Source organism: Falco naumanni, chromosome 2, assembly GCF_017639655.2.
Source record: "Falco naumanni isolate bFalNau1 chromosome 2, bFalNau1.pat, whole genome shotgun sequence".
NCBI lineage: Eukaryota > Metazoa > Chordata > Aves > Falconiformes > Falconidae > Falco > Falco naumanni.
Genome location: NC_054055.1, coordinates 30,495,713 through 30,521,661, shown reverse-complemented (window position 1 = coordinate 30,521,661; position 25,949 = coordinate 30,495,713). Strand labels below are relative to the sequence as shown.

Genomic DNA, 25,949 nt, shown 5'->3' with positions numbered 1-25,949 from the left:
AGTGTCCTCCCAAAGTGAAAAGAATTCACTGGGAGCAGCAGCTAAACCTGCTGCTAACCTAATTAATCTATGTATAGGAGATAATTTATGCATACTTTAGTATACAACTGTTTTAAAAATACTAGCAGCTTTATAGCTGATTTTCATCTTTGAAAATTTTTAGTTAATAAAAGATCGATTTTATGATTTCCGTGAGTGAAAAAATATATTTATATCCTTACAGTAGGCAACATACCTGAATGGACACATTTGTTGCTAGCCTGTGACAGTAATGCAGTTATCTGCACTAATATTTTCTTCAGCTAGCTGTTTCTCTTCTTACTGTTCTTCTACCCTGTTCTTACTACCAGATGTTGGACAGGGATGCCCATGGGCTGGCTGACTCAGGTGAGTTCTACTATACTCCGCTCTTTTATCTTATTTTTCTTATTCTTCTGCAAATCTTACACCTTATTAGCATTGATTATTCTAGCACGGTTGTTACCAAATTGCAGATAACTTCTAGTAGTACGTATCTACCAAGAAATATCTACAAGTAGGGCAACAGAGACACCTCAGCTTATATGGTTGCTGTATGTCGTCTTCAAATGCCAAAGGAATGGACTGAAGTTTTGTGTCTGCAAGCAGTCCACGTGCTGTGGTAACAGAACCCACAGAGATGCGTAAAACTTACTCATATAAAGCTATGGAGCCAAACCCTCCCCTGCAAGTAACCACCAGACTTGTTTATTAAAAGTTTTATTCCACCTGTCTTTGGACAGATTTTTTCAAAAGTCCATTAAAAATAATGAAGCAACTCTTTCTGATAGATTCTGAGAAGAAACAGAATTTATGAACTAGTAATGTGAAATCCATGCAGCAGTAGAATAGCAATACAAAGAGCAAAATCAGCAACAATAATAAAAAGGTGTTGTCTATAGCAACTTGTGAACAAATGTGCACAGTGGAATTTTTTTTTTCCCCCACTATTTGCGCTCTGGGTACTCATTTCATATTGGTACTGACAGGCTAAATATGTTTTTTGCAAAGGTCTGAGAATCAAATCCTTAAGATATGCAGGTACATAACTCACATGGACATCAAGAGGACCTTGTCAAAAAAAGCTTTCATGTATGTTGGCCTACAGGTCCACAGTTTGTATCTCTGAGCATCTCTCACATTTGAGCTGCTGTACTGCACAGATTCCCCCTTTGCTTGAGTACTAAAGATCATGCAGAAGAGCCAGTATGGCTTAGATTCAAATCTGTGGGTGAAATCAATCTCTGATATAACTATTTATCTCAGTGAAATTGCAGCAGGGTTGATTATAATTAGCATGACTGCCAAATGTAAAGTACCTTAATCTTTAAACTCCGGTCACATAGGCTCATGCACTTACACTGGTCAATATCTTGCTCCCTGCATTTTTATTCAGATGAGACATCTGGTGGAAATTTACTGTTACAAACATGTATATGTGATTTCTCAGAACTTCATACAATTTCTTTGAAAACCTGTTCTTGCAATATAACCTTGTTCCTTTTAGCAGTTTTCTTGTACTTTGTTTTCTTGTACTACGCACCATCACATGGCACTTGTCAGCCTTTTTTATTTTCCCTCTAATGTTATACCCTTTCAAAACATTTTCTTTTCCCTGGTATGGCTACCACCTGTGGAACTTTCATGTATTGCAGCAGTGAACAGTAACCTCAATAAACATAAGCCAAGAAGCAACAATTTCAAATGGCAGTCCTGATGGAGCAATCCTTTCCATATCATATGTAGAACATACATAGGTCTTCATCATGATGCAGGATCTCTATCAATTAGAAACTGGGGAAGATGAATAATCAGAGATAAGATTCAAAATAACTGATCTGGTTTAGAATGTTGTGCAATGTATACAAGTTATCACCAGTTTAATCTTCATAGCCCTGTGCCTGTCAAAGCTTTTAGGCTCATTTACACCAGCTGTTCACATTTCAGGATCTGACACATTCAGAACAGCTTTTGACATAAGCTAGAATAGCTCCTGCTTCTCTATTTTTTTCTGCAGTCACCTTGTAGTTTTATAATCTAATGTCCTGGGACCTCATAAAGCTCAGAGCAAGTGCTGTGTGAGAGATCTGCTTCTTTTATCCCACAGCACAAGGTTCCTGTTTCTGCTCCTGAAGAGATGTGATATGTCTGATGTTCATCTTTCCTCTCTGGGTCAGCAGGTAGGAACTGTCTGTGTTCAGCATTTGGAATGAAGGAACAAAGCATTTGCCTGTCTGGCTGCAGTTTTTAAAACAGCTGTGGGAAGATGCTCCCTAGAGCTTTGGCGTATTATGCCCATTGCTGAAGAAGGTGGAGTAATGGGAGGAGAAATATACTGTAGGCAATAAAATGTAATAAGGTGATTTATTTCATGGTTGTTACCACTACATTTATGATATGTATATGTCTGGAGTCTGTGTGTGCATGCAAAAATGTCTTTGTGTCTTTATATTATTAGATTTTTGTACTACCCACAACTAGAAGTAAGCAGGCTACCTAATCCATTGAAATCATGTATATTTTTTGCTTTAAAAGCTAGAAATAGACCTTTGTTTCTCAAGAAGGCAAGAGCATTTAACTGGAACAGTTACAGCTGGTTTCCTGCATTGTAGTCAATATATTTCTGAGTTCATAATAATTAGCTTAAGGGTGTATTTTTTTTCCGTTTGCAGAACACATTTACATTACTGGGGGGGGGGTGGGGGGAAGAAAGAAAGAAAAAGAAAAAAGAACATTTCAATTTGTAATTTTGGTCTACTGGCAAAATAACAAAAGTTTTCAAAACAAGGTGTAGATTGTATTTTCAGCCATTTGACCTTTGGGCCGTAATGACTTAATTCCCCCACAGCTGTTTCTGAGGAAATGTGCCTACTTCTCTAGGGACTGAGCATATATGTCTGGGACACCATCAGTTTGTGGCAATTTAAAACGTTGCTGCTTGCCAAGTTAAGGTGCTGTGGCCCATGCATATGTTCCTAGCTTACCCCAAAGTGAGATAAAGTGCCTTCAATTAAACTACTCTGGATTTAAGCCGAGTGCTTTATTTAGCCATTGGAGCAACCCAAGAGAAATTACACTGCTGATGGTGGGTCAGGAGAAGAGTGGTAACTTAGTAAGTCACTGTAACTCAGTTGTACTTAATGATATGCCCAAAACCAGGTGTTCCTGCTCCACACCTGCATGATTTTTGCCTACCGAAGGACACAGTAGCAGTGAAAGTGCAGAAGGCACATCAGGTCTCTCTGGATACATAACTGATGGCTCCAACAGTTTTGGAGGTGTTGATGTTCACACTTACATGTGCCATAGCTTATTTACACAAGTAAAGGTAAATACTATCGATTCGGAATTTTCCTCTCCTAACAAAGCTTTTTTGTTTACTTTGTGTAACTTCAAATTATTTCACAAATGCCTTTTGCTTTGTTAATACTTTCTCCATCATACTGGGTTTATGCCAACAAGGTACTAAACACCAGCACTTTGTTTTGACAGAAGTTTCCCACGATGTCAATGAAGGCACTGGGTTCCTATACCTAAAGAATTAAGCTTGCGTGGTAGACTGTAAAGAAGCAGTTAGCCTTACCTCCCATGAATGAGACACAGGCCTCAGGCTTACTGTTGCGTGGCTGAAGTTTGATAAATCATTGCACATCTGCTGAGCTGCTGTAACTGTGTTCACAGAGGCACACAAAATGCAAGGCAATGTGACTTCACTTACATCTCCTCCGGGCTGAACTAGAATCACCTCCTATTTGCTCAGATAGGAGTGCATACATCATCACTTGCTGCAATGTGCAGTGGCGTGGGAATCAATTCAGAGTTAATCAGGAGTATAAGCCTTTAATTCTTTGCGATCAAGAATTATTCTAGCAGTGTTTTATAAGAAAGGGAAGTTTGTACTGGAGTCCTGTGTATCTACTTTCTTGTTAAATCTCTTTTACATTATCAGCTGAGTATAATTTTCTTTTTTATGCCTGTTCTAAGATTTTGGGTAAAGTTCACGAGTAACAATAAACAGCTGCTTTGTTGCATTCAAGTAAGCGATGGAGTTATGCCTGCTGATAGGCAGTTTCTTAAGTGCTTTGGCATCTTAATGAATGAAAGACGCTTTCCACTGAGGGTAAGATCGCGTAGATCAGTTTAGAACTGAACACTGAAATCCAGGAGCCCAAGTGCTGAGCCAGTGGAGTATTTGGGGTGGGAAGGAGGAATTCTAACATTCCACTGATCGAAGCAGTGCAGTTATGTTTCAGAAATGCCTAGTACCCTTAGAAAGGCAGTGGAGAGCACGGGGTGGAGCAGCTTTTGGGAAAACACAGCCTGTGATTTCTCCCAGACACAATCTGAAGCCCACAAACAAAAGGAAAGATTTCCACTGGTCATATCTCCCTACATACAATGATGCATGGCCTAAGTCAGCCAGCAGTGTTACTAATTCCCATTCCATGGATTTCTGAGCAGGGACAGCCTGACTGTGACTTCTCCTGAGTGGCTGCTGCAAAGCAGGGGAATGCTACACTGATGCGGCCCTCTTACCGGATTATTTCACCCTTTATCCTACCTTCTTTCTAAGATTAGTTTACTGGAAATAAACAATTTTTAAAGCCAGGACCTGAATTAAAATCCTTATGGACCAAAAGCACCCTTAGTTATCAATACAATAGCCCCTGAGAAAAATGTTTGCGGTTGAAGACAGGTGGTTTCCACAGATGTCACAGTGTGTTCAGCCTCATCCCGGGAAGGACGGTTGAGCAGAGCCTGTTTAGCTATGGCATATTGTTGAGGTTCTTTTACAGATCTCACCCTTCCACAGGCATTGTATAATTCTTTTAGGTTTCTCTAAAACAGAGGTTTCAGCTGTGTGGGTTTTGACAGAAAAAATACCCAAAACACACATCCTCTTCCTGTGTCTGGGGCCACTCTCGTGCTTTTATAAAGGGGAGCCCCTCCATTTTGACCATATTAACAAAAGCGCATAAAAGTGAAAGCAGAAAAAGCACTTTACACTGCATTCATCAACACATGAAAAACAGCCTACCAGGACCAGTTACAGGCTTCTTCCATCATGTCACAAAACAATTGCCTCTTGTGCATGCTGGTGCTTTTAAAGCTGACACTGTTGTTGACTTAAAAGCTGTTTGCATTACATCTGTGCCTCAAGTATAAATTTTCATATGTACAGCACCAAGGTGAACAAATCAAACGTACACTCACACCGCAACCAGAGAACTGCCGTAGCGAACACATCCACCTGAAATTCTCACATCCCTGCCCATGCCTTATTATCGTGTTTTATATTTTACATCTATATTTGTTATACTTAAAATTTATATGTAAAATGTCAACATCATTTTTCTATGAACTTGATCACAATGGTTTGAAAACCACCTTTGTGTTGCTGTGGTGCTGACAAATTACCACTCTACAAAAAGTTGAAGGGTCGCCCCAGACCGAGGAATGCTGAGCCCTGGGTAAAGCATCAGTTCGGTACTCTGTAGCTCAGTTCCTTATTCTGCTGATGACTTGCAAAGTGGCCTTGGCTCAGTTTGGATGTATCAGAAAAACACGGATATATTCAGACTATCTGGTCTAGCACCAAAGTTACATATAGATGCTTTCTAGTATAAGTTCAGAAGAGACCTGGGGGCCGTATTCAGGCTGCCTTTTATACACGCTTGTATTGCAATCATAGCTACTTACAGGCTGGTCCAACAGCGGCCTGAATAGCTCTCCAGTGAGCATCTACGTTACTGTCAAAGTCCACGCACCATGCAAGGTGGTCTGAATACAGCCCTTTACCTCTTTGTCTCAGCTCCCTCACCTGTAACACAGGGACAGCAGCACACCCCAGCAAGGCTACGGAGATGTTCAGATCCAGTGAAGACAACATGGCTACTTTTATAGGCAAAGGTATAGTATGCTGAAACAACATAAGGGGACCTGGGTTTAGAGGAGTTCGCCATCTGCAAGAGCTTACTTCAGATAGAATATCCAAGAGTTAAAAAAAGGGATGTACAAGTTAGCAAGAGTGTACCCTGGCACCCATAGCAGCAGTTTTACATTGACTTTGCTGTATTTCAGCTTAGCAATTTCCAGATGGCACTGTATTTTACAATTTCCTCTTGCAGTTGACTGCTATCATACATATATATAGTACAACAAAGATGTACACAAGGATGAATTATTGCCTGTTCTTTGTTGTACATGCTTTCCCAAACATCTGGGGTTTTATTTATGTGACATTTAGTCTTCCTCAGAAGAGTATCTTTGCCTGGAAAAACAATATATGCAGCAGCTACAAAAGATGAGGAGAAAGAGAACAGTATGGCTAATAATGAGAACACCAAAGGCAAAAATGTACAGGGTTTTGTCACAGTAATCCTGGGGCTGATGGAAAGGTGGGATGAAATTTGGCAGGTACACAGAAAAAACCCAGTAGTTCCCAAGAATGAACCAGAGAAAGAGGAAAAGGCTGAGAGTTAGATGGATGTAGTACTTGTGAGCATTCTGCCTCCAGGGATATTCGTCGTCATCATCATCATCAATCACAACAGACTTGGAAAGCAACTGCCTCATCCTGGTTGAGTCGTACAGCAGGAGAGTCACCTGGAGGCATTGGAGGAGAAAAGGCAGTAAGTAATGGGCTGCGGGAAGTCTGAAAACCTGGCCATGGCCAGCCTTTGGGCCGAATTAAAATGGGTGTGGGAAAAAACACATGAGAGAAAGCTGAGGACCCACAAATGAGACAGATCCTGCTGGAAAATAATGCAGTTTTCCCCTACACCAGTGAGATTTAGGCCAGACATTGGGGGAAAAAAAAAACCCAACACTCGCCAATGGTAAGAATGGAAAGGCATGAGAACAGATTGTTTAGGGAGATGACAGCAGCTCCTACGCTGAAGGCCTAAGAGCAGATTAAAGGAACTGCTATATGACTTAAGTAGAGTGGTTCCTGCTGTGTAGTGGGTGGATTTATCTCTCCTGTTTTTCATGGCTGTGTAGGTGAATCAGCTTAAATAAAACTATGAAAGTATCTAGACTATGACCTAAACCCCAAATAAATTGCTTCAGCTACTCAGAATGATTCTGTCAAGTTTTCTTCAATTAAATGTAATTTTTTCAGATTGCTCCGTTCCTGCCTTCAGTCAGAACAAGCAGAGAAATAGGTGGAATACCATGACACTGTGAGGAGGGGAAGGGCTGGTCTACAGGGAAATGCAGTAGGATTCATCAGCAATGCTTAGAAGTTTTCTAGCTTACTCTGGGCAATACAAAGTATGTAGGTAGGCGTCACAGCACTCTCCAAACTATCAAGCTGCAACAAGGTCTTTTACCATCTCATACCAGCATACTCTTCATGCCAGTCCCTCTGCTGCCTTCTCCTAGTCTCTCCTCATCCAGGGCATGCTCTTCTCTCTGCTTCTCCCTCCTCTCTCTTCCTTAGCTGCTCTCCCTTCCTTGGCTGCCCAACCCCTTAACAGAACCAGCCACAGCTGCACCTTATCCACATCAGCCAACCCACCGCCCCTGAAGCCAGCCCACAGCTGTATATTATCAATGATAATTAACCCAGCTTCATCCCTCTACAGGTAGGTAAGTAGGTTGTATGTAGGTGTGTAGAAGCTTTCAAATTTCTGTTCCCAAATGAGTTTCTTAATGTTGGTAGATTTATAGGTGAGGTATATAAAGGGTCTGACAAGGATTTGAGCTAAACATTGTGAAACCTATGTTCTTGCTACACCTGAAACACTTGGCCCAGTCCTCAAGACACTAGCTATTGTTATCACAATCCCCATTTTTAGGTTCCTGTGCAGCTCTTCGTGCAGTGAGCTGTGTCTTTGGGAAAGGGACTCTCAGAAACCAGCTGAGCAAGGAACTGCCCTGGCCAACTAGGAATAAAATTCAGATGGAGAGGTAAAAAGTGTGGATTTTTGAGTGGCTATGGGGAGTGACATACTGTCCAAGCAGGGGTTCTCAGCTGTGTTCTCTCCAAGTTATATTCTGTGCTCACTCTTCTCTTTGAAATGAGGTAGAATAGCACCCCTCGTTTTACACTCTTCCTTCTCCATTTGTCAGTGATTAATGGTGAGAACACCAGCTAAGGAAAAGCCATTTGGGTGTATGTTTGGCTTAGTTCAGATGTTAGTCTGGGTGCCCAATTTTCTACAGGCAATGCTTAGCATGAGGATCCAGGACATCCTGGGAAGAGGATTCTTTTGTTCTTCCCCGTAAAACTATTCAATTATATGTAAACAATTACATACTTGTTCAGAAAACCAGCTATTTTTCTAGCCCAGGTGTTGGTACCAGTTTGTGAGAAACAGAGATTAAAGTCCCAGCACCAACATAGGCCAAAAAAAATGGTGTTTCCACTGGATGTCTCACATCCAGCTGAGCACTCAGACTGGTAGGCTTGCTCAAACGAGCAGGGCATCTTCTTTTCAGGTGAATGTTTATTTTAGGCAGGCTCATGACACACAGGGGAGATAAACTTATCTGGCCAGTGGGTCTGAGTTTTCCACATAGGGACCTGTGGCTGGACTGAAGCTCTGTGCAGCTTGCTAGGGTGGGCTTAACACATAGGCAGCTGTCTGTACTCAAGCTTCACCAAGCCTAGCAGTGGGAATGGTGAGCACTGGTTTTGAGGAAGTCAGAGGAACCTCCCAGGTGATTGATGCATCTCAGCTACATCTTACCAGTTCATGGAAAGTGCATTTAATTCTTATGGATACGGCCTTGCCAAGCTGTGATTTAAACAAATTCTGGAACTTGCTCACATTGTTAATTACTGCTGAATATACATTTACGGGGGAGTATGACATGAATTCAGCAGGCCTTTCTGGATGTTCTAGAATGGTTCGGTTGCTTTGGTGAACATCTGTAGGTTACCATTGCCTTTTAAAAGACCGAAGGTGATAAAGAAACAGATGAGGAGCCTACAGATCTAAGAGATGTGGGCCAGAATGACTTGCTGTTACATGATGTCCATCACTGGACAGTGTTCATTCAAGCTTCATCCTATACACATTCTCTGACCTTTTAACTTTCAGAGGTCAAGCAAAAAAACCCCAAACTTCAAGGTCAGTGAAGTCAGTGCAGTCTGATGAACACAACAGGGGGCAGAGCTGAGACAGGTCGAATTTGACTACACTGTGAGATGACACATGAGTTAAGCCAATCAAATTCTGACTAAATGTATTGCCAAACAGCAAAATAGGCAGTCCTGCTGTCAACTGAAGCCAAATTCAAGCCATTATTTGGCATCAGCATAAATATTAACTGACCCACTTACCATCTTATTTAGGGTGAGAAAAACTGACTTTAAACCAGAAATTGCTAAGAAACAGTCAACATTTTTTATGTAGGCTTCAACTCACTAGCATTAAAATTTCCTTTTGATTCTGCTCTAATCTTTTCTAAACTATTATTAAATGAACCTTTGATTATACAGATAAGTCCACTGGTATGATTGAATGGCTAAGCATTTCTCAGTAGAACTTTTAACATAGCAAATTCCTCATAACAAGATTAAGCACTTTCTTTTTTTCTCCATTTACTTATTTACTGACCAAAGGTCCTCAGGAGGAGGATCCATGTCCCAGTGATGTACTGTGGTTTGTTTACCACTGTGAAAGAGTGTAGGGGATGCAGAGACCTGCAGAGGAATATTCTTTCCCACCTTTCAATCCTAGATCAATTCTTTTGGGCTAGAAACATAATGAAAAGGAAACATAGCTACCTCCTGTCTGCAGCACCTGCTGGCTGCAATATGCAGTGCTGTCAAATGGGAGACGGGCAGATTCCCTTTCAAGGGACAGGCTGCCTGCACTGAAACATTAGGCCACAACCCATCAGGTCTACCCTGCCTGCTCTGCCAATGCTGGGCACCAGGAAGGTAGGCTGGGTACCAGCTTGCTGCTGCCCCAGTTAGCTATCCAGAGCAGCCACTGCTACCAGTACAGATGCTTCCTCCAGCAGCAGCACTTGCTGTTCTTAGCCCTTCATGCCCTGCCAGTGCCAGTTCCAAAGTTTTTCCTTCAGCTCTGTCCCGTTCCCTTCCTTTCATAGGAACATCACTGGGACAGCAAAAAAAAAAAAAGTTTTGCTTAATCCTGCTGAGAAGCCCTAAAGTATCTCTGCAATCTGTTGTGACAAGCCTCTAGCAGACAGTTAACACCATCTGCAAAGGGACTGTCAGAAAAAGACAATCCTTTACTCTAGAGTAAATGCAGAGTTCTAGCTTTATAGTGATGAGGGTGTGACACAGATATGGGGGTGTCTCTACCTGTCAAGCAGCCACGCTCTGGGTCAGTGAAGATACAGCGAGCACAGTCCACTAGAAGACAGGTAGCTGTGCTTAGAAAACGCTGTGCCTAGATTCATAAACCTTGCTGCGATACAAGGATATATTTCCTCTGGAAGGAAGCTATGCTGCTGCATAGTCATTGCTTCTGGCCAGGCAGGTCATGGGTGGTGGGAGTAAATTGAACTTGTGAAGGACTATGTACAAACACCTATAGTTTTATAGTATTCCCAAAACTAGGAGAATAATTTCACTTTTTGTCCAGCCTGTGTGTCTGAAAACAAAGGAAAAGGTTTGGCAGGATTGGAGGACTGCTTGTGGAAATAAGACCCCATTTACCACAGGCATCCATGTTACGTAGTCATTTCCCTCGGTAGAGATGGTAGCACAGATGCTGTGATGTAGGAGAAAGTCACACCACAATGTGTGGGACAATGCTGAATGCTGAACTCATTAGCATCTCACTTGGCTGATGGGTACTTTAGGTGCTGGAACAAGCACAGTCCAATCTCAATAGCTCTCTTCAGTACTGCATGCACATAGCTGTCTGGAGCCATCATTATGTCTTAACTAGCAAGTCAAAGTCTAGTCACACAAAATATTTTTCACACACAAAAGGCACATTACCTTTAAGCTGCCAATCACGCCACCCACCAACAGATATAATGGAATTAGTGGCTGAACTGGGCAATCTTCCAAAAACTTCATTCCTGAACAGCAAAAATGAATGTTTGTTATCTCAAGTGATCAAATAGTGGAATAAGCTGTACAGTGAAAACTAAAGATGCTGTAAGTGAAGTGTAGTGCTTAGATCCAAGACTTTTATCCAGCATTTGTTGAAATGGGGGCTGAATTAAAGGGGGTTTGGATCTCCCATTACAGGAGTGAGGGCCATGAACAAGCAAAAGGCAGAAGGAAGAGAGGCCACAAAGGTAACAACAGCAGTACTGTTGTTCTGGCATTACTGATGGGAGCCATGTACAGAGGTTATTAACTTCAGCCACTACATCTATGTTTAATGAACAGCTGACTGAGCTGGACAGGAAATTTTCATCAGCAGTAGAAAATTCATTGAAAATCAAAACTCTTTGTGAAAAGAAAGAATTCCGATAAGCTTCTCCCAGGCCTTTCCTGCTCATTAGCTCCCACGAGCGTGGCATGTTCCTGAGTCAGATGCCTTGAAGCCTAGGAGCCAGTGCCTGTGGGAGCGCCTGGAACCATTTTAGCTTCCCAGGCAGCTCATAGGGAACCACAGAAGCTCAACTTTCCAGGCTGTTTGGGTTGCTGGAGGCTAAAAGCATTGGTTGTTATGGAGCCAGGGATCCTGGCAACCCTCAAATCTACTGCTAGAAAGGGAAAGCTGGGTAAGTTTCAGGGAAAGGGGTGTATGGCAGTGTAAGGATGTTGCTGGCAGTAGGCACTGAAGCTTGTGGTACAGGTCTGTGGCAGTGAGACTCATCTGCCCAAATATAGATTTCTGCAATGCAGGCATCTGAACTAGTTTCCTAGACTCTATATTCAATAGGGAGAAATAGACACTTGTAAAATTCAATGCATCTCATCCTAAGATAGGCATTTGAAATAGGTCAGATGAGTTGGGCCCTGAAAATGCCTTTTTATCTCCATGGCTGTACAAGGCATCTAGACAGGCAGCTGTAGATACCTAAAGTTAGATGAGATTAATCCCCTGCCTGAGTCTCTTACCCAGTGGCATCCTCAGTCATTTCTAAACTGTTCATTACACTATAATTTCATTGTTATTGATCCCACGTTTCAGAGCTTTGACTGATCAGTTGCAAAGGACAGAAAGGATTTGCTGTTTTCTTCTTGTTGTAAAAGTTTTCAAGGAGAAATTTTGACTTTTCTCTGAATAATTTGGGTTATCTAGTTGCAGGATCCCGAACGCAATGTGCTGGTCTTAGTGCTGTCTCTCAGGTGGAATGTCTTGCCACCATGTTGCAAACTACACTGAGCAGAAGGGATCAGGAAAGAAGTACCAGTTGATTTTTGCCTTCTGTTTTTGCCTTCTATAGCTATAATCTTCTTCAGCTTGTCAATTTGCCCACCATATCCACTGCTATTGCTGGTCCAGAACATTGCTGATGTCCTGAACCTCTCCTGTGCTCTTTGCATAGCATAATACAGGTGTTCTGGATTGTGGTTGCTTGCTATAGATCTTACGTTAGTCGTAGGATGCAGGGCAGTGTTTTGTGACCTGCTGTGCATAAGGGCTATGGGTCCAGTGGACTCTTCTATGCTAAGTATTTATTACCAGCCTTCTCATAATTGAAAAGGGCTGGACTTTGATGGATTTGGTCTCTCTCCCTTTTTGTCCCTTATTGAAATGCTGTAATTTTGTGTTCATTTTGCCACTGCGTAACACTGAGACCCGCTCATACTCCCAGATTTACAGGGGTGGGCAGCAGGGAAATTGTCACAAATTACATCATTTTCAGAAAGCAGCTTCCAGGGTTTCCAGTCTTTGGCCCTATAATAGCCTGCTATAAAAGCAACTGGCCAGGGATCTCAGAGAATACATTTCAGTTTAGGAACCTAGGTAATTGTTATTTCTAGTGTGTTACTGAGATTTTGGTTTGAGGGAAAAAAAAAAAAAAAAAGAAAACGTGCCAATTTTTTTTCATGGAGCTGTGATTCTATTTCCCAGACAGATCTATTATGGAGTCCTTTCATATATGTAACATGACAGCAGTCAGTCTTGGGAAAGATTTGAACGACAAGCAGTGGTACTCTGTAGGTTTTGGGAGAATGTTGCAGGCAGATATGATGGCAAAAGAGGAGGTGAAATGGGGTAATACAGTAATAACTTAAAAAATACAGCACTACGAGTGAATAGGAAATATGGACCTCCTGTTGACAGATGGGGATTGGCATTTCTTGCAGTGAAATCTAGGCACACACATCATGTGCCAATCAATTCACACGCAGCACGTGCCTGATTTACTTGGGAACACCAAACTAGTAGGAGAGCATCAATTTTTCCCATTCTCTTCTTTCCCATGAGCACTAGGTATGCTTTCCTTTGACTGTTAATGATGGGGTATATGGACCATGAGAGACCAAAGCTCTGCTTCTGGTGCAATGCTCCCTGCAAGCCATAGCAATCTGTGGTTTATAGCGAAGAGCAATTAAACCTGACTGTTGCAGCACAAGCAAGCTATCAGGCTGCAACAAGGCTTTACCTTCAGTCAGATTCTACTGTCCATGCTGTTTCTCCTCCCTCCAGAAGCCAAACCCTACCACTCCTCCTCCATCCAGCCCCCTCTCCTACAATCCTCAGAGCTATTTAACTACTTAGTGGAATGAGCACATCATCCATGTCAATCAACCCACTGCCTTTGAGGCAAGGCCACAGCTGCATATTATCGATGCTGATCAACCTACTGCCTTCAGTCCTCTACACCTGACCACGGCACAGACCAGCACGAGTCCAAATGAATAAACCAGCAACCTTTGCAAGATCAGACACAGCAAGGGTGTCCAACAGCTTGCACAATGCCCAGGGGAAAAAAGAGACGGGAGTCTTGGGGAAGCAGAGGTACTTGCACATTTTACCTCTTGGCTACCACAGAACAATGCTGCAGTGGGATGCAGGATGCAAAGTCCAGCCAAGTGGAAAGAGCACTCACAAGTGACCAGGATATGAGCTAAGGACACCGTTTTGGGCAGTGGCCCACAACGGATCACTAATAACCAAGTGCCCTTGTGACTCACAATTATGCATGAGATGAGGGGTCAGGATGTATGGAAGCCAATACAACACTGGCCTCATTTAGCTGCTTTGCTCTTCTCAGGTAGCCGAAAATGGCTGAAGCGCATCCCATAGCAAAGGAGGGCTGCTGTATAGCAAGGCTAATCTGATGTCTGGTGCCCGCTCCCCACCTTCTCTTCTAACATCAGGCAAAGGATACAACATGCCAGGCCATTTTCAGTTGTTCCCAGTGGATGACTGCAGCTGCCATCACTTAGAACAGACCTCAGTTGGGCCCTGGACTGTTGGCTTTACACTAGGAACTAGGTGCTGCAGAAGATTTATCTCCAAGTAATTGATTCTGGACACCATTTTATCAGAAAGCGTATCAGCAAATCAGAGGAAACTCAACAGAAGCAGTGGGTGGCTGACGGACTGAAATGCAAGGAAAGATTATGTTAACCATAACCGATAAAGAACAAGACTGGCTGTCACGTAAAGGTACAGAGCATAAGAATAGGTTTCAGACAGCTATGAGGAGCTCTTGAGAGTCGAGGAAGTATTTGGAGGAGTAGATATGAGCTTGAGGGGTAGTACTGGGTTAAATTTGAACAGGGGAAAATGTAGACTGCTTATTGAGAAAATTATGTCATCATCAGCTTTCAAATGTGATTTAGCTACCCATGGGGAACACTGTGTGTAAAGGTAGTCTGGACAACATACAAGAATGCATTATTGGGACCAATCCTTCACTGTCCCAGAAACTAAAAAAAAAAATCTCAATAAATGTCTATGAGGTCCTTCCATAGCTCTCTCTATTTTTGGAGTGTTTAGTGAAAAAAAAAAGGGATCATCCCTACCAGTAAAAATTAGAAAGCTGCTAAACAGTCTGTGGCTTAAATGATGTCACCAGTCTGGAGCCTGGAAAATTTGCTGAGTCCTTGTCATGTATCTTGACTTATATTGTGATTTACAGTACTACCAAATTTTAAAAGTGTACTAATGTTAGCGTGTAATTATTACCAGGGCTACCAGTTACTAATCTCTGATTTTGGACAAATATTATTATAACTTATTTACTAACATTTGAAAATAACTCACGTTTTTCCTCTACAAAAAGCAAGAGCCAAAACAACTGGGGGCATATCAGCACATCAGTTATTCTCTGAGATCATGGTAACAGAATGTTATCAGAAAATCAGAGGCTTTTGCTTGGATAATAAATATCTGCATTTTCCTTGACATTTCATTTTCCTAAAAATGCCTTTGCAGATATGTAGCTGCAGGAAACCAATATCCTCTGACAACACTATATTACAGTGACATTATCTCTTAATTTCAGTAAGTTGTGGAACAAAAGGGTTCTATGTCTGATGCATGAGATACCAGAGCTCCAAGCTAGTATCTTACTCTATATACTTTCCACTTCTCGCTGATCTTAAAGATATTATGAAATATTCCTAGGAAATTATATTTATAAGTGGTCAGATTCCAGCCCCGGATTCATTTCCAGAAGGTTGGTTGTCAATATGCAAGCAAGCTATATCACACTTTGAATTATACCTTCCCACCCCTATTCCACAGCTCAGGCGTATTCAGCCTGGGGAAAAGCTAAAACGAAAATCCTCTTAACGGATAAATAGCAATTTTAAGTCATGGATAAGCATAAAAGCCTAAATGTTGAGATGTAACAGTTCAGTCCGTTTCCCTACTTCCTAATTGCTTCTTAATCCCTCATTAGAACTCCCTAATTCCTAATTAGGACATCCTAATCAGAATCCTACCACAGTCATCACTGGTACTCAGAAGGCTGCAGATAAAGGAAGCAGCACCAACCTTTAGCTGAACACTTTTTTGTGGGTTTGGCCAGCTGTAATGTGCCAACAGTCTAGGTGTCCCCCTTCTTCCTTAAAACTTATCTCATCTCAATGCAGACACCTAAAAGAGGGTATGGAACTTTCACTCTCAGAAATGCCCATTTCTCTTAACCGCCTGCAAGGGCATCACATGGCACTTAGCTTGGTTACAGATGCATACCGTCCAAATCTAGGTGGGATGCATCGTGCCCACAGCAGCTGCACATAAAGTTAATTTGCACCATCTTTCATGAATAATGAGGCAGAAGGTGAACAGCTTCTCAAGGACACCCATCTGGAATGATTGTTAGGGCTCTTGAGGACAGGACTTAAAATTCAGAGTGATCTGGATACACTGGAAAAAGACATCCCAAATCTATGAGATGACAGACGATAAAGCTGAACACTCTGTATAGGAGAGAAAACTTCAATGTAAATAAAAAATGAGAAATGTCTGATAGGGAGCAGCACTGCCAAATCTGGGCTTACAATGCACCATAAACTCAATTGGAGCCAATGAGTTGGTGCAGAGAGAGCATCTTTTATTTTGAGGTGTGTTTACAGGAATCCTGCATGTTAAACAGAAGAGCTAATTATTCTGCACTGCTCATTCCTCAGGTCTCAGCTGGAGTCCTGTGTTCTTTCTTTTTTTTTTTTTTTTTTTTTTTTTTTTTTTTTTTTATGACGGAAGAAAAATAGTTACATTGGCCAGAGGCCAAAGGAGGGAGAAAAAAAATGAGGGGGGGGGCGGGGGGGGAAAGCTACAGAAACAGTGAACTGTGGGGTCAGGATGAAAGAAGTACGTTTTTAAGATCTCTGGGAAAAAAAGAGAAGATGGAGTGGGGTTATAATAGCAGCCTTCAAAAACAGTTCAAAGGTTCTGTTGAGTAGGGCAGTGACCAATCTGTCTTTGTGACCACAGTGGATAGGACAGGCTGTAATCTGTTTAATTTGCCATAGGGAAGATATAGGTTGGATATGGGGAAAAATATTTTGTCTGTAAGAGCAATAAAAGGCTGAAATAGGCTCCTTGGGAAGCCATGGAATTTCCTTGAGCAAGGACAAGTCAGACATCTGTCAGGGATGCCGTGAGCGTGTGAGCCTGTCTGAGCGGCGGTGGGCTGGTGTCTCTACCGATGTTTCTGAAGTGGAGGTTGCAACCCATGTGGAGGATGTGAAAGGCCCAAAGGGAGCAGTGAAGTGTTAGAAAATGGTTGGTTAAAAAAAAAAAATATCTATGTTAATGGTGAGGAAAAAGTGACGCTTAAGAAGAACCTTATGCAGTTTAAAAATGTATAAAATTTGCAGCTCAAAGGATTTTCTTTTCCTTTCTTAAATATTTGATCTTGAAATGCTACTTGCAAATCCAGCCTGTGGGGGGTTATACAGAGATAGATCAGCCAAAAAGCAGATCTCACTTTCAAAAAGGTGGAGAAATAGCAGCCTACATCATCTCTTCTTCCTTTCCAGCCCTATGCTCCTGAGATTTTTATAGTGCAGTTAATACAGAGGGATCCTGATTAATGAAATCTTCTCATGTGTCAGATTCTGAGCTTCCTCCCACAGACAGAGCCCTGTACTGAGGTGAGACACACTGGAGGGGTATTTAAGACAAATAGGGTCAGAATTCAAGTGCTGCTTCTTCTCCACCATGCGGTATGGGCTGGGATTCAGTTTGAAGACAAGGTACCAATACACAGGTGCAACAGTTGGAAACTTTTAAGTTTCCTAACTCCTTTCTCCTACCAGATGTGTTAACCTGCCACACAGTGCCAGAAAGTTCCTATTTTTAAATTGCTTTAGCAGTCAACTTACCTATAAAAGTCATGGACAGTGGTAATGCAAGGAAAGTGAGGAGCCCAAATATAAAGCAAGCTGTGAATGAGAAAAGAAAGACAGTGTTATTGTGGCTGGTTGAAGTTTAGAGACCAGCAAATCCATCCAGTGCTTTACAGATGCTGTTTATCTATAAAGTTGTGTAGCAAGGAATGTAGTGCACTTGTTGGGGTGGGAATATCATATTTATGGTGCAGCATTTGAGATGATGGGACCAGCAAGTGGTTTATCACTCTCCCAGAGCTCAAGCTTCCATTTTTTATCTTATACATTGTTAGTCCTTGTATCAGCAGAAAAGCAATGGGAGACACAAACTGCTTTTGTTGCTACTACTTCTAGCTGTCTTATTGCAAGGGCAAGGACGCAGCCACTGCTGCCTTAGTCTGCATCAGCTTCGGAGACACTGCCAGGTGACTGTGCAGTAACAAGTAACTTTGCATCAGCTAATCCATGGCAAGTGATGAGCCGTATCTGTTTGCTAAGCAAATAGCAGCTTTAATGCCATTCCACTTAGTTTTCACTGATAGCTAAATAAACTGTCTTTATTGCAAATGTGAATAGTTTCTGGCTGGTCTAACTCCCTGATCAAGCTCAGCTCATCAACACAAAGGCAGCAGCCCTGCTGCAAGCACTGGGACTTGTCATTGGGATAGATCAGCTTATGCTGCATGGAAGGATGCTCTTTGGGGTGCACATAGACTGTTCCCACAGGTGAGTGGATCTGAGGTGCTTAGCTACTCCCCAGAGAGCTGCTGGTGTATCTGAACCCTGATATTTTCCCAGCATAGCCTGATGCTGCAGAGGATGAATGCTTACCTTTGCAGAAAGTGAGAAACAATAGCGCCAAGAACAGTGTGAGCAGCCTGTCTTACCAGAGCTGTCACCTCTGTGCCTAATCATGAACACTTGGCATTATTAAAGTGAAACACTGCCCTGCAAAAGGAGAGTAGAACATAATGAGGACATTCTGTGGCAAGTGTCCCCGGAGACTGGTTCTGCAAATGGCTCAGTCTGCAAGTAGATGCCTAAAGGAGGCAAAAGGGTGGTAAGCAGAGGTGGACATAGACTGCAGAGGGGCTGAGAAGATAATAAAAGGAGTAGGATGTCTCCTTGGAGGCTTATGAAAAAAAATCTTGGAGCAAGCATTCGGGGTAGGTTTGGAACCAGCCCTTCCCCAGGCAAATTTTGTCATGTAGTTCCCCGTGCCAGAGAACTGCAACCTCTGCAAGGCACATGGCATCCTCCTCCCCATGCAGGAGTAGGGACACCGCCAGCACCCTGCGTACAGTGCCACTCTGGGAAATTCTGCAGCACTGCCAAAACATCACCCTCAGGGTGCCTTAGAGAAAAAGGGAAACATCATTGCCTCTATTTTACAGAAGGCGAAACTGAGATAGAGGACATAGGGGTGGCATCAAAATTCAGGGCAGATCCACCAGGCTTTCTGCCTTGCAGACACTTTTGATGGGAACACACCATCCCCCATACACTGCTCATGTTTTCTCCGCAGAGAACGAGGATCTTACACTTCAGCACTTGAGAGACATCTTTCGTTCTCAGAACTAGCATGTTTGTTATCTCTATGAATTGGTAGAGACTGAAGATATTTCAAGCTGAAGAAAGCACGTCTGTCCCTTTGTACCACCCCCTCCTGCTCTCCCCATCGGCCAGTCTCTCTTTCATGCACACACGTGTTTGCCTAGGCCCTCCTGTCTCTTGAATGCTGCACAGTACAGAAATTCTTCTGCTTGAATAGTGTCCTACACTTGACTAAGCTCTTTCAAAAGTTGACAGTGTCTCATTAGAACAACTCAGCCTAGAGCCTCCTTTTTCACATTTTGTGGTAGGTCCTCTTGCTGTTACATTATCTAGACTATTATTTTCATATTCAGAAGCAACGGTATTGTAGCTGAGATGGCCTTCCAACACACCCATGGACAGACATCACCTAACAAATACTGCCCACACCCTGGGCACCTCAATTATCTGGTATCCAAATGAGTGCAGGTCAGGTCTGCAGGAGTTGCGTTGACTGCCTCGTGCTGCCAGAAGTCCTGTCATCACAAGGCAGCTCTCGGAGCGGCGTCACCCCTCTGCCTGCAGTTTCACAGCCACCTCCTGTTTCTGCCCTTGCTGCACAGGCAAGTACTCAGGAGCCCAGCAGAAGGAGGCATCATGTCATTTCTTAATCGTGCAGCACATGGTCTGTCTGAGCCCCAGGGAGAGATGCTGCAATAAGCTCTGTAAAAGGCTTGGGAGGGGGCTGTGTATATGTGGGTCTGCGCATCTGGCACGCAGGTGTCCGTGTTTGCTTCTGTCGAGCAACTACCCGATAGCTTGATTTTGGAGGGGAGAAATGGGAGGTAGGGACCACCGGAGCTCAAGAGGAAAAGATAATGGTTCATTAATTCCCCTCCCAAAGCAGTCCCTGGGAATGTATTTACTCATTAACTCCCCATTCAGCTACAGCCTCTTAGGTCTCGAATTGGAGGGGCAGATGCATAGTCTGGGAAGGCTTCCAGATCCATGTTTAACAAAGTGAGACTCTCAACAATTGACTACACAACTGGCAGGGCTCTGCAGCCGCTCTCAATGCCACTAGCAGCACTAAAACCTGTTTTCCCCAAAATTTGTGTGGTCTTTTCACAGCAGTGCTGCTCAGCCGGGACACATGCACTCTCTGCCTAGATTTGTCTGGGTTGTGCTGCCCCGTTCTGGTCTGAAGACAAATTGCTTAAGAAAATTATATTTGCCGCAGGGTAGCACAGCTCAGCAGAGAGGATGCTGCTATCTGTGCAGTTTCATATGTGGGACTTGTGGTATTTTTAAGTCAGTGGTATCACCTCACAGGCTGGTCAGAGAAGGCCCTGGACCCATTCCTAGAAAAAGTAGCAAAAAAGGGCTGGTAGTTCTCTAAAATCACAACAGGGTGAGGGAAGTGTTCCTGGGCATGGCTCAGAAGGGTATCTGCTCTCAGAAGCTGATGTCAGGGCATCAGGCAGGAGCCCCTGCTCTGCATCGCCAGGGCAGCTCGTGGTGGGGCACTGGTGAAGTCCTGCTTTGGGAGGCATTGGTGAGTGAGTCCCAGTGTGCCAGGAAATGGGAAGAGCTCCTGCCTGGGATCACAACAGCAGAAAAGGAGAGCAAGTGGCTGCACGTCTTGCACGTTCCTTGAAATCTGTGGTCACAAAAATTAGATCAGTGGGTGCAGATTTTCTCTCTCCTGCCCAGCAGGATGGTCAGCTAATGTAAGTCTGCCATTTAGCTGAGTTATTCCTGCCAGGGTCTCCCCATGGAAGCAAGTGAACTTGGAATCACTGGTAAACTTACAGCTGTAGGTCATGGTCCCTCCTGATGCCTGAGCCATTACATCCTCCATAGCCATGCCCCTGCACCACAGATGTCCTCGCCTCCCTCTGCCGCTGCCTGGTTCCCACCCCTGGTTCTGTGCCCAGCCTCAGGGCACACAGCCTGGGCTTGGGGGATGTGGGACACATCTGGAGGCCGTGTTGGACACCTGTGGGCTCCTCAGACTTTACCTTGCTGCCAAGATTTCTCTAAGCGCTTGGCAGTTTCAAATCAGCTCAGGCTGTCCCTGTTTAATCTGAAGACAGAGAAAAGTTTCTTTTCAGGTAAGAAGGATCCTCACGGGATTTTCAGAAGTGAATTATGAGTATAAATCTCAACCTACCCACTCCTTTTAGGTAGTATGCTAATACTGCTGTAGTGCAATCTACTCAGTAGAGTGTGTGACAAGCTCTCTGATAATAAATACAGTAATAAATGAAGTGTTGTGTACATTACCATCAGTCCCAAATGCTGTTTGTTCTATAGTCTGTCAGGTTCCTGATAAAAAGGGATTTTTTTTGTATTTTTTTTTTTAAATGAGATGTCATCAGCTTCCAAACAGATTCTGCAGTTACTCCAGGATTTATCTGCATGAGCAAGCTGAGCAGCAAAACTCTGGGTGTAAACTCACAGTACTCCCTTTGATGCCCCATGGGAATGATGGTCTGAAGGGGGATGACTCTCAGCAGTCTGAATGTGAGCAATTTTGGGTCGGTTGGCCCAGTCCCAGGACTGATCATGCCCTGCAGCAGATGCAGATGGTAGTGCGCTAGCTCAGCAAGCAGTGTCAGAGTGTGATGTACAGCAGTGTGGGCACTGGTAGTGAAACAGACTGGAGTGCAGACAGGTAGCAGATATTTTCATCCACATTTATTCCTTCACAGTATCTGCAGATCTCCTGCAGTATTGATAGGGACTCAGAGAAAAGAAAGGATGCAGCATGTGTGGGTGCTGCAGTGGCAAAGCAAGTCTTGATGGATCTCTCTGGGAACCAGCTCCAGCAAGGTCAAAGTTTTACAGACCAGGAATGAGTCTGCCCATGGCTTTGGTAGCTGCAGATACTGCATGTCTTTCTGGGCTTTTGACTGACAGTCATTGCATCAGATGGAATATGCAGAAAAGACTTGAATGAACTAACTTTGAAGGGAGAAGAACTAAATCTGTTCAGCTTGGCTAGCCAACGGCCAAATGAGAGAAAATAACAGCAACGTCGGAGCACTCAGGAATGGACCTGTGAGTGATCCGAAGAGCTATGAAGGTAGAGGCATGAGATGAACTTGAGCAGAAATAAAAATTGCTCTTTCCATGAGGCTAAGTGCCACCAGAAGGAGATATATTGCCGGAATAGTCTTTGGACAAATGACAGGAATCCCACCCCGGGGTGATTTTAGTTCCTTGACCAAACTAGATACTCAGCAGCTGGAGAATTCAGTGTAAGGAGCAGCCGTTCCTGTGGAGGTCTCCAGTCCCAGTGCAAAGCCACCTAGGAGGGAGGGGAAGCACAATAAAACCAACTTGCAGACCAAAACCAAGCTCAGGGCCACCTGCTATTTGCTGCGTGCCATCACTGTTTGCTTAGGCAAGGCTGTGTAACTGTGAAGTTGTACTTTGGCACCCAGATGATAGGCTATGTCAGTGACATATCACCTAAAATTTAAGTTCCAGTTTCCTGCACTGACACCAGCTATGCTGCTTTCATCAGAAATGGTATAGAGTAGGGAGGTGCCATTAATCTGGGAACCTTCAAGATGGGGAGGATGTAGATGTAGATACAGACGTAGGTGTAGGTTAGGGTTTGGGGATTAAGCAATATTGTAGAGCGGCTTGTCTTAATTTTAAGCCATGCCTCTAGCTACTGAACTACAATTATGCCATGGTCTAGGTTCTGGATTTGGCCCCTTGTGATTAATTTCCAGATGTACTTCTAAAACAATATTTAAGCATTACATAAAGAGCCACCAGTTTGCTTTGCAATAGACCCAGGGTAGTGGATTAGCCTTTTTTTTTTTTTTTTTGTCAGTTAATTAAAGGCTGCCCTAATGTTCCGAATGTAAATTGCTGTACCAAGAATGAAAAGAATTGAGATGATGCTGCATAGGTAGGTTAACTATTCAGAGTAATTTAAATATCAGGAGACCATAGGTACAAATATGGCCCTGTGCTGAAATGCTCTTTGAAAAATAGACACAGGATGATGAGAAAAAGTGAAATTAAGTGTCACTGCACTTCAGGAAGTTTTGCATTTTAATGAACAGAAAATCAATTTTGGATGCACTAGCTGATCCATAGGTAAAGCTGAGCTGATTTTGAACTTAAATGTAATGAAAACCTAAAGATAATGAGTTTCCTGAAACGGTATTTCTGAGCTGCCTTACTCATGGGTAACTTTGTGGGTACCTGAGAGGGTGCTCCTGGTGTAAGAGAGCATAGATGAGGCAGAACTAATCCCTTTCTTTCAAAAAAAATTCAGAAAGATCACTTATTTTCTCTGTAATCATTAAAGCCCTAGTGGCAATTTAATACCAACAGGGAAAGTGACATTTTGCTTGTAACTGGTAGGAACAAAAATCAGAGAAAATACCACTTTTGCCTTTTGTTATTGTGATATTCACCAATGGGCCCAGATCCCCCATGTATGTCCTCTCTGTGGGGTGTGAGGGAGCTCACACCAGCTAGGTCCCACTCCCAGGGGCTCATCAGGGTGTAATGAGAGTGTTGCATGCTCCGCACCCCTCCGTGTTCATCACTCCCTAGCCCTCCTTTCCTCTGGGGCAACGATGAGCACCAACAGGTGGGTTGGAAAACGCCTCTCCTTCCCTGCCTGTGCCAGGTTCCTGTGGGTGGGCCTGGTTTGAATCCAGGCCATCCCACCTGAGTTTGACCAGGGCTGGCTGTCCTCCTGGCTTGGTTTTCTCCGAAAAGTTGCAAGGCAGCAAGTTGTTACGGGGCTTAATCATTAATAAAAGGTTGTTCTGAACTTTGAGAGCCTTTCAAGTGGAACCAAAAGCAGGAATATAAAAGACCCCAAGGTAACAGCCCTAGACCGGCAAATGCAGCAATTACTGTGGGTGAAATACTACAGTAAGTAGTCAAGGGGGGTTCTTCTCATATTTGAGTGGAATTGGAAATTGCTATTGCCTAGAAATGAAAGCAAAAGGCACCTGCAAGTTGGAGTGAAAAGGAGATGCAGTCAGCAGGAGTAAGCTGCTATAAACCCCTTGGTTTTTAACCTCCTGCCAACAACAGTGCTTCGCTGGTCTTACAAAACCTTACCCCTGTGAGGGTATTTTTCCTGTGCCTCTCCGTGCAGCTTGCACAGCCCCCAGCCCAGGTCAGCCTTGTGCTGCATTGCTCCTTGGAGAGAAAGAGCCAGCCTGCTCACCCAGCCCAGGAGATGGTGGCTTGTTACACCCCCTCTGCATCCTCCACCCTGGGTGAGACAAACCAGTTGCTTTAGAACTTGAGTGACCCCAGGCTGTCGTGCCAAAGACCTCCATTCAGATAACATGCTTCCCACCCACAACACAGGGCCACTTAGGAGGGCTACCCGTGCCTGCGGTGGCATTGTGCCAGGGGCCAGGCAAGCAGAGGGAAGAAGACCCTGCTCCAAATATCTCTAGGTGAAGGGAGAGCTATTCCTGACCATACTCCATGCCAGCACACAGGCTGGCAACAGTTTTGCTTTGCAGGAATTGCTTCTGGGGAAGTTTGTTCCTAGGCTGGCTGTGCTGCTTTTTACCAGGTGGTTTTCCCTGCAGAAACTTCTGCTGGACTACCTGTAAGGTACCACTTCAAACAGGAGACAAACACATTATATTGCTTAGGTTGTCTCCTGCAGCCTATATTTAGGTGTGTGGTGGTGTCTGTGTTTGTTTGAAATTTTACACTGGTCTGCTATAATCCAAATACTGCAGCAGACAGATGCTGTCAGGATAGAGTCCCTATTGTGTGCTCCATCAGCACCCAAAATTGCCTAGGAAACAAAATACCTCAGAAGGGAGGGAAGAAAAGGATACTTTAGTGGAAGATTCAGGTGGGACTTGGTTTCATCTTAATTCTTGTATATACCTGGCTTAGCGACAGAGCTGCTTAAATATGGAAAGGAGATTACTAAGAGAACTTACCATTGCTGGCAATTTTAGATATGCAACGGTGGCAAGCTTTCTCGAGGCCGGCAGTCATTGTGAAGAGCCTTTTGGGGGTGTCTGTGGGGATACAGAAATTAATATGGTTATGAGAAGTGTGTTTAACTTACTATCTTGATCAAGAGCCACTCACACACTTAGCAGGCTTTCACTACCCTCAAAAAACTTAAAACATCCCCAAATCCAGACAGCAGCCGTCAGTGGCACACCCAGAGTTTCCAGCAGCTTTGGGCTTGCTTGCTAGTGATGCTGGAGCTTTGGGGTCACAGGAAGGCTGGGGGACAAGTATCTGTGCTGTCTTCCTGAAAACTATAAAAGGTTCTCTCTTGACTTTGATTGGAGGCGGGGCAGGACAAAGTGTATTTAACCGTTATGAGAAAACTTAGCGAAACGGGTAAGGTTCACTGCACAAACCTCAGAAAAAATTATTTAGTGAGCAAAAATGAATTAAAGAGAAGGGGAGGAGAGAGGATGAAAATAGTTTTAAGGTCGAGGAGGATTCTGAAGAGGAACATAGAATAAAAGCTTCAAACCACAGGGAGCCCAGAACAAGATGCCTTTGGTAAAAAAGTAGCTGGATTAGAAAGTAGCCCTCTGTAAAGAAGAATTTTTACGAGGTGGGGTGAGGGATGAGCAAGCAGCTAGGCACCCAAGGCCTGAGCTCAGACAGTGCCAGACAGCTAAGTAGCAACAGGCATCAATGAGAGCATGGAAGGTTCACGGTTCACACACAC

At 43.5% G+C, this 25,949-nt stretch overlaps 1 protein-coding gene across 2 annotated transcripts; it reads right to left on the bottom strand.

Annotated features, from left to right (window-relative positions):
• Positions 1-1,351: 1,351 nt before the first annotated feature.
• Positions 1,352-25,269, bottom strand: TMEM272 (transmembrane protein 272). Of its 2 annotated transcripts, XM_040584074.1 has the most exons (5): positions 25,195-25,269; positions 17,702-17,761; positions 10,949-11,031; positions 6,515-6,624; positions 1,352-1,812 (listed from the first exon to the last, which is right to left on the bottom strand). In XM_040584074.1, exons 1-5 carry the CDS (start codon positions 25,250-25,252, stop codon positions 1,806-1,808), a joined length of 318 nt encoding a protein of 105 aa, XP_040440008.1. In that variant the 5' UTR covers positions 25,253-25,269; the 3' UTR covers positions 1,352-1,805. The 2 variants fall into 2 exon arrangements, with proteins under 2 accessions (XP_040440008.1, XP_040440007.1); XM_040584073.1 differs by lacking the exon at positions 1,352-1,812 and having other exon boundaries at positions 6,045-6,624.
• Between the last annotated feature and the right edge of the window lie 680 nt (positions 25,270-25,949).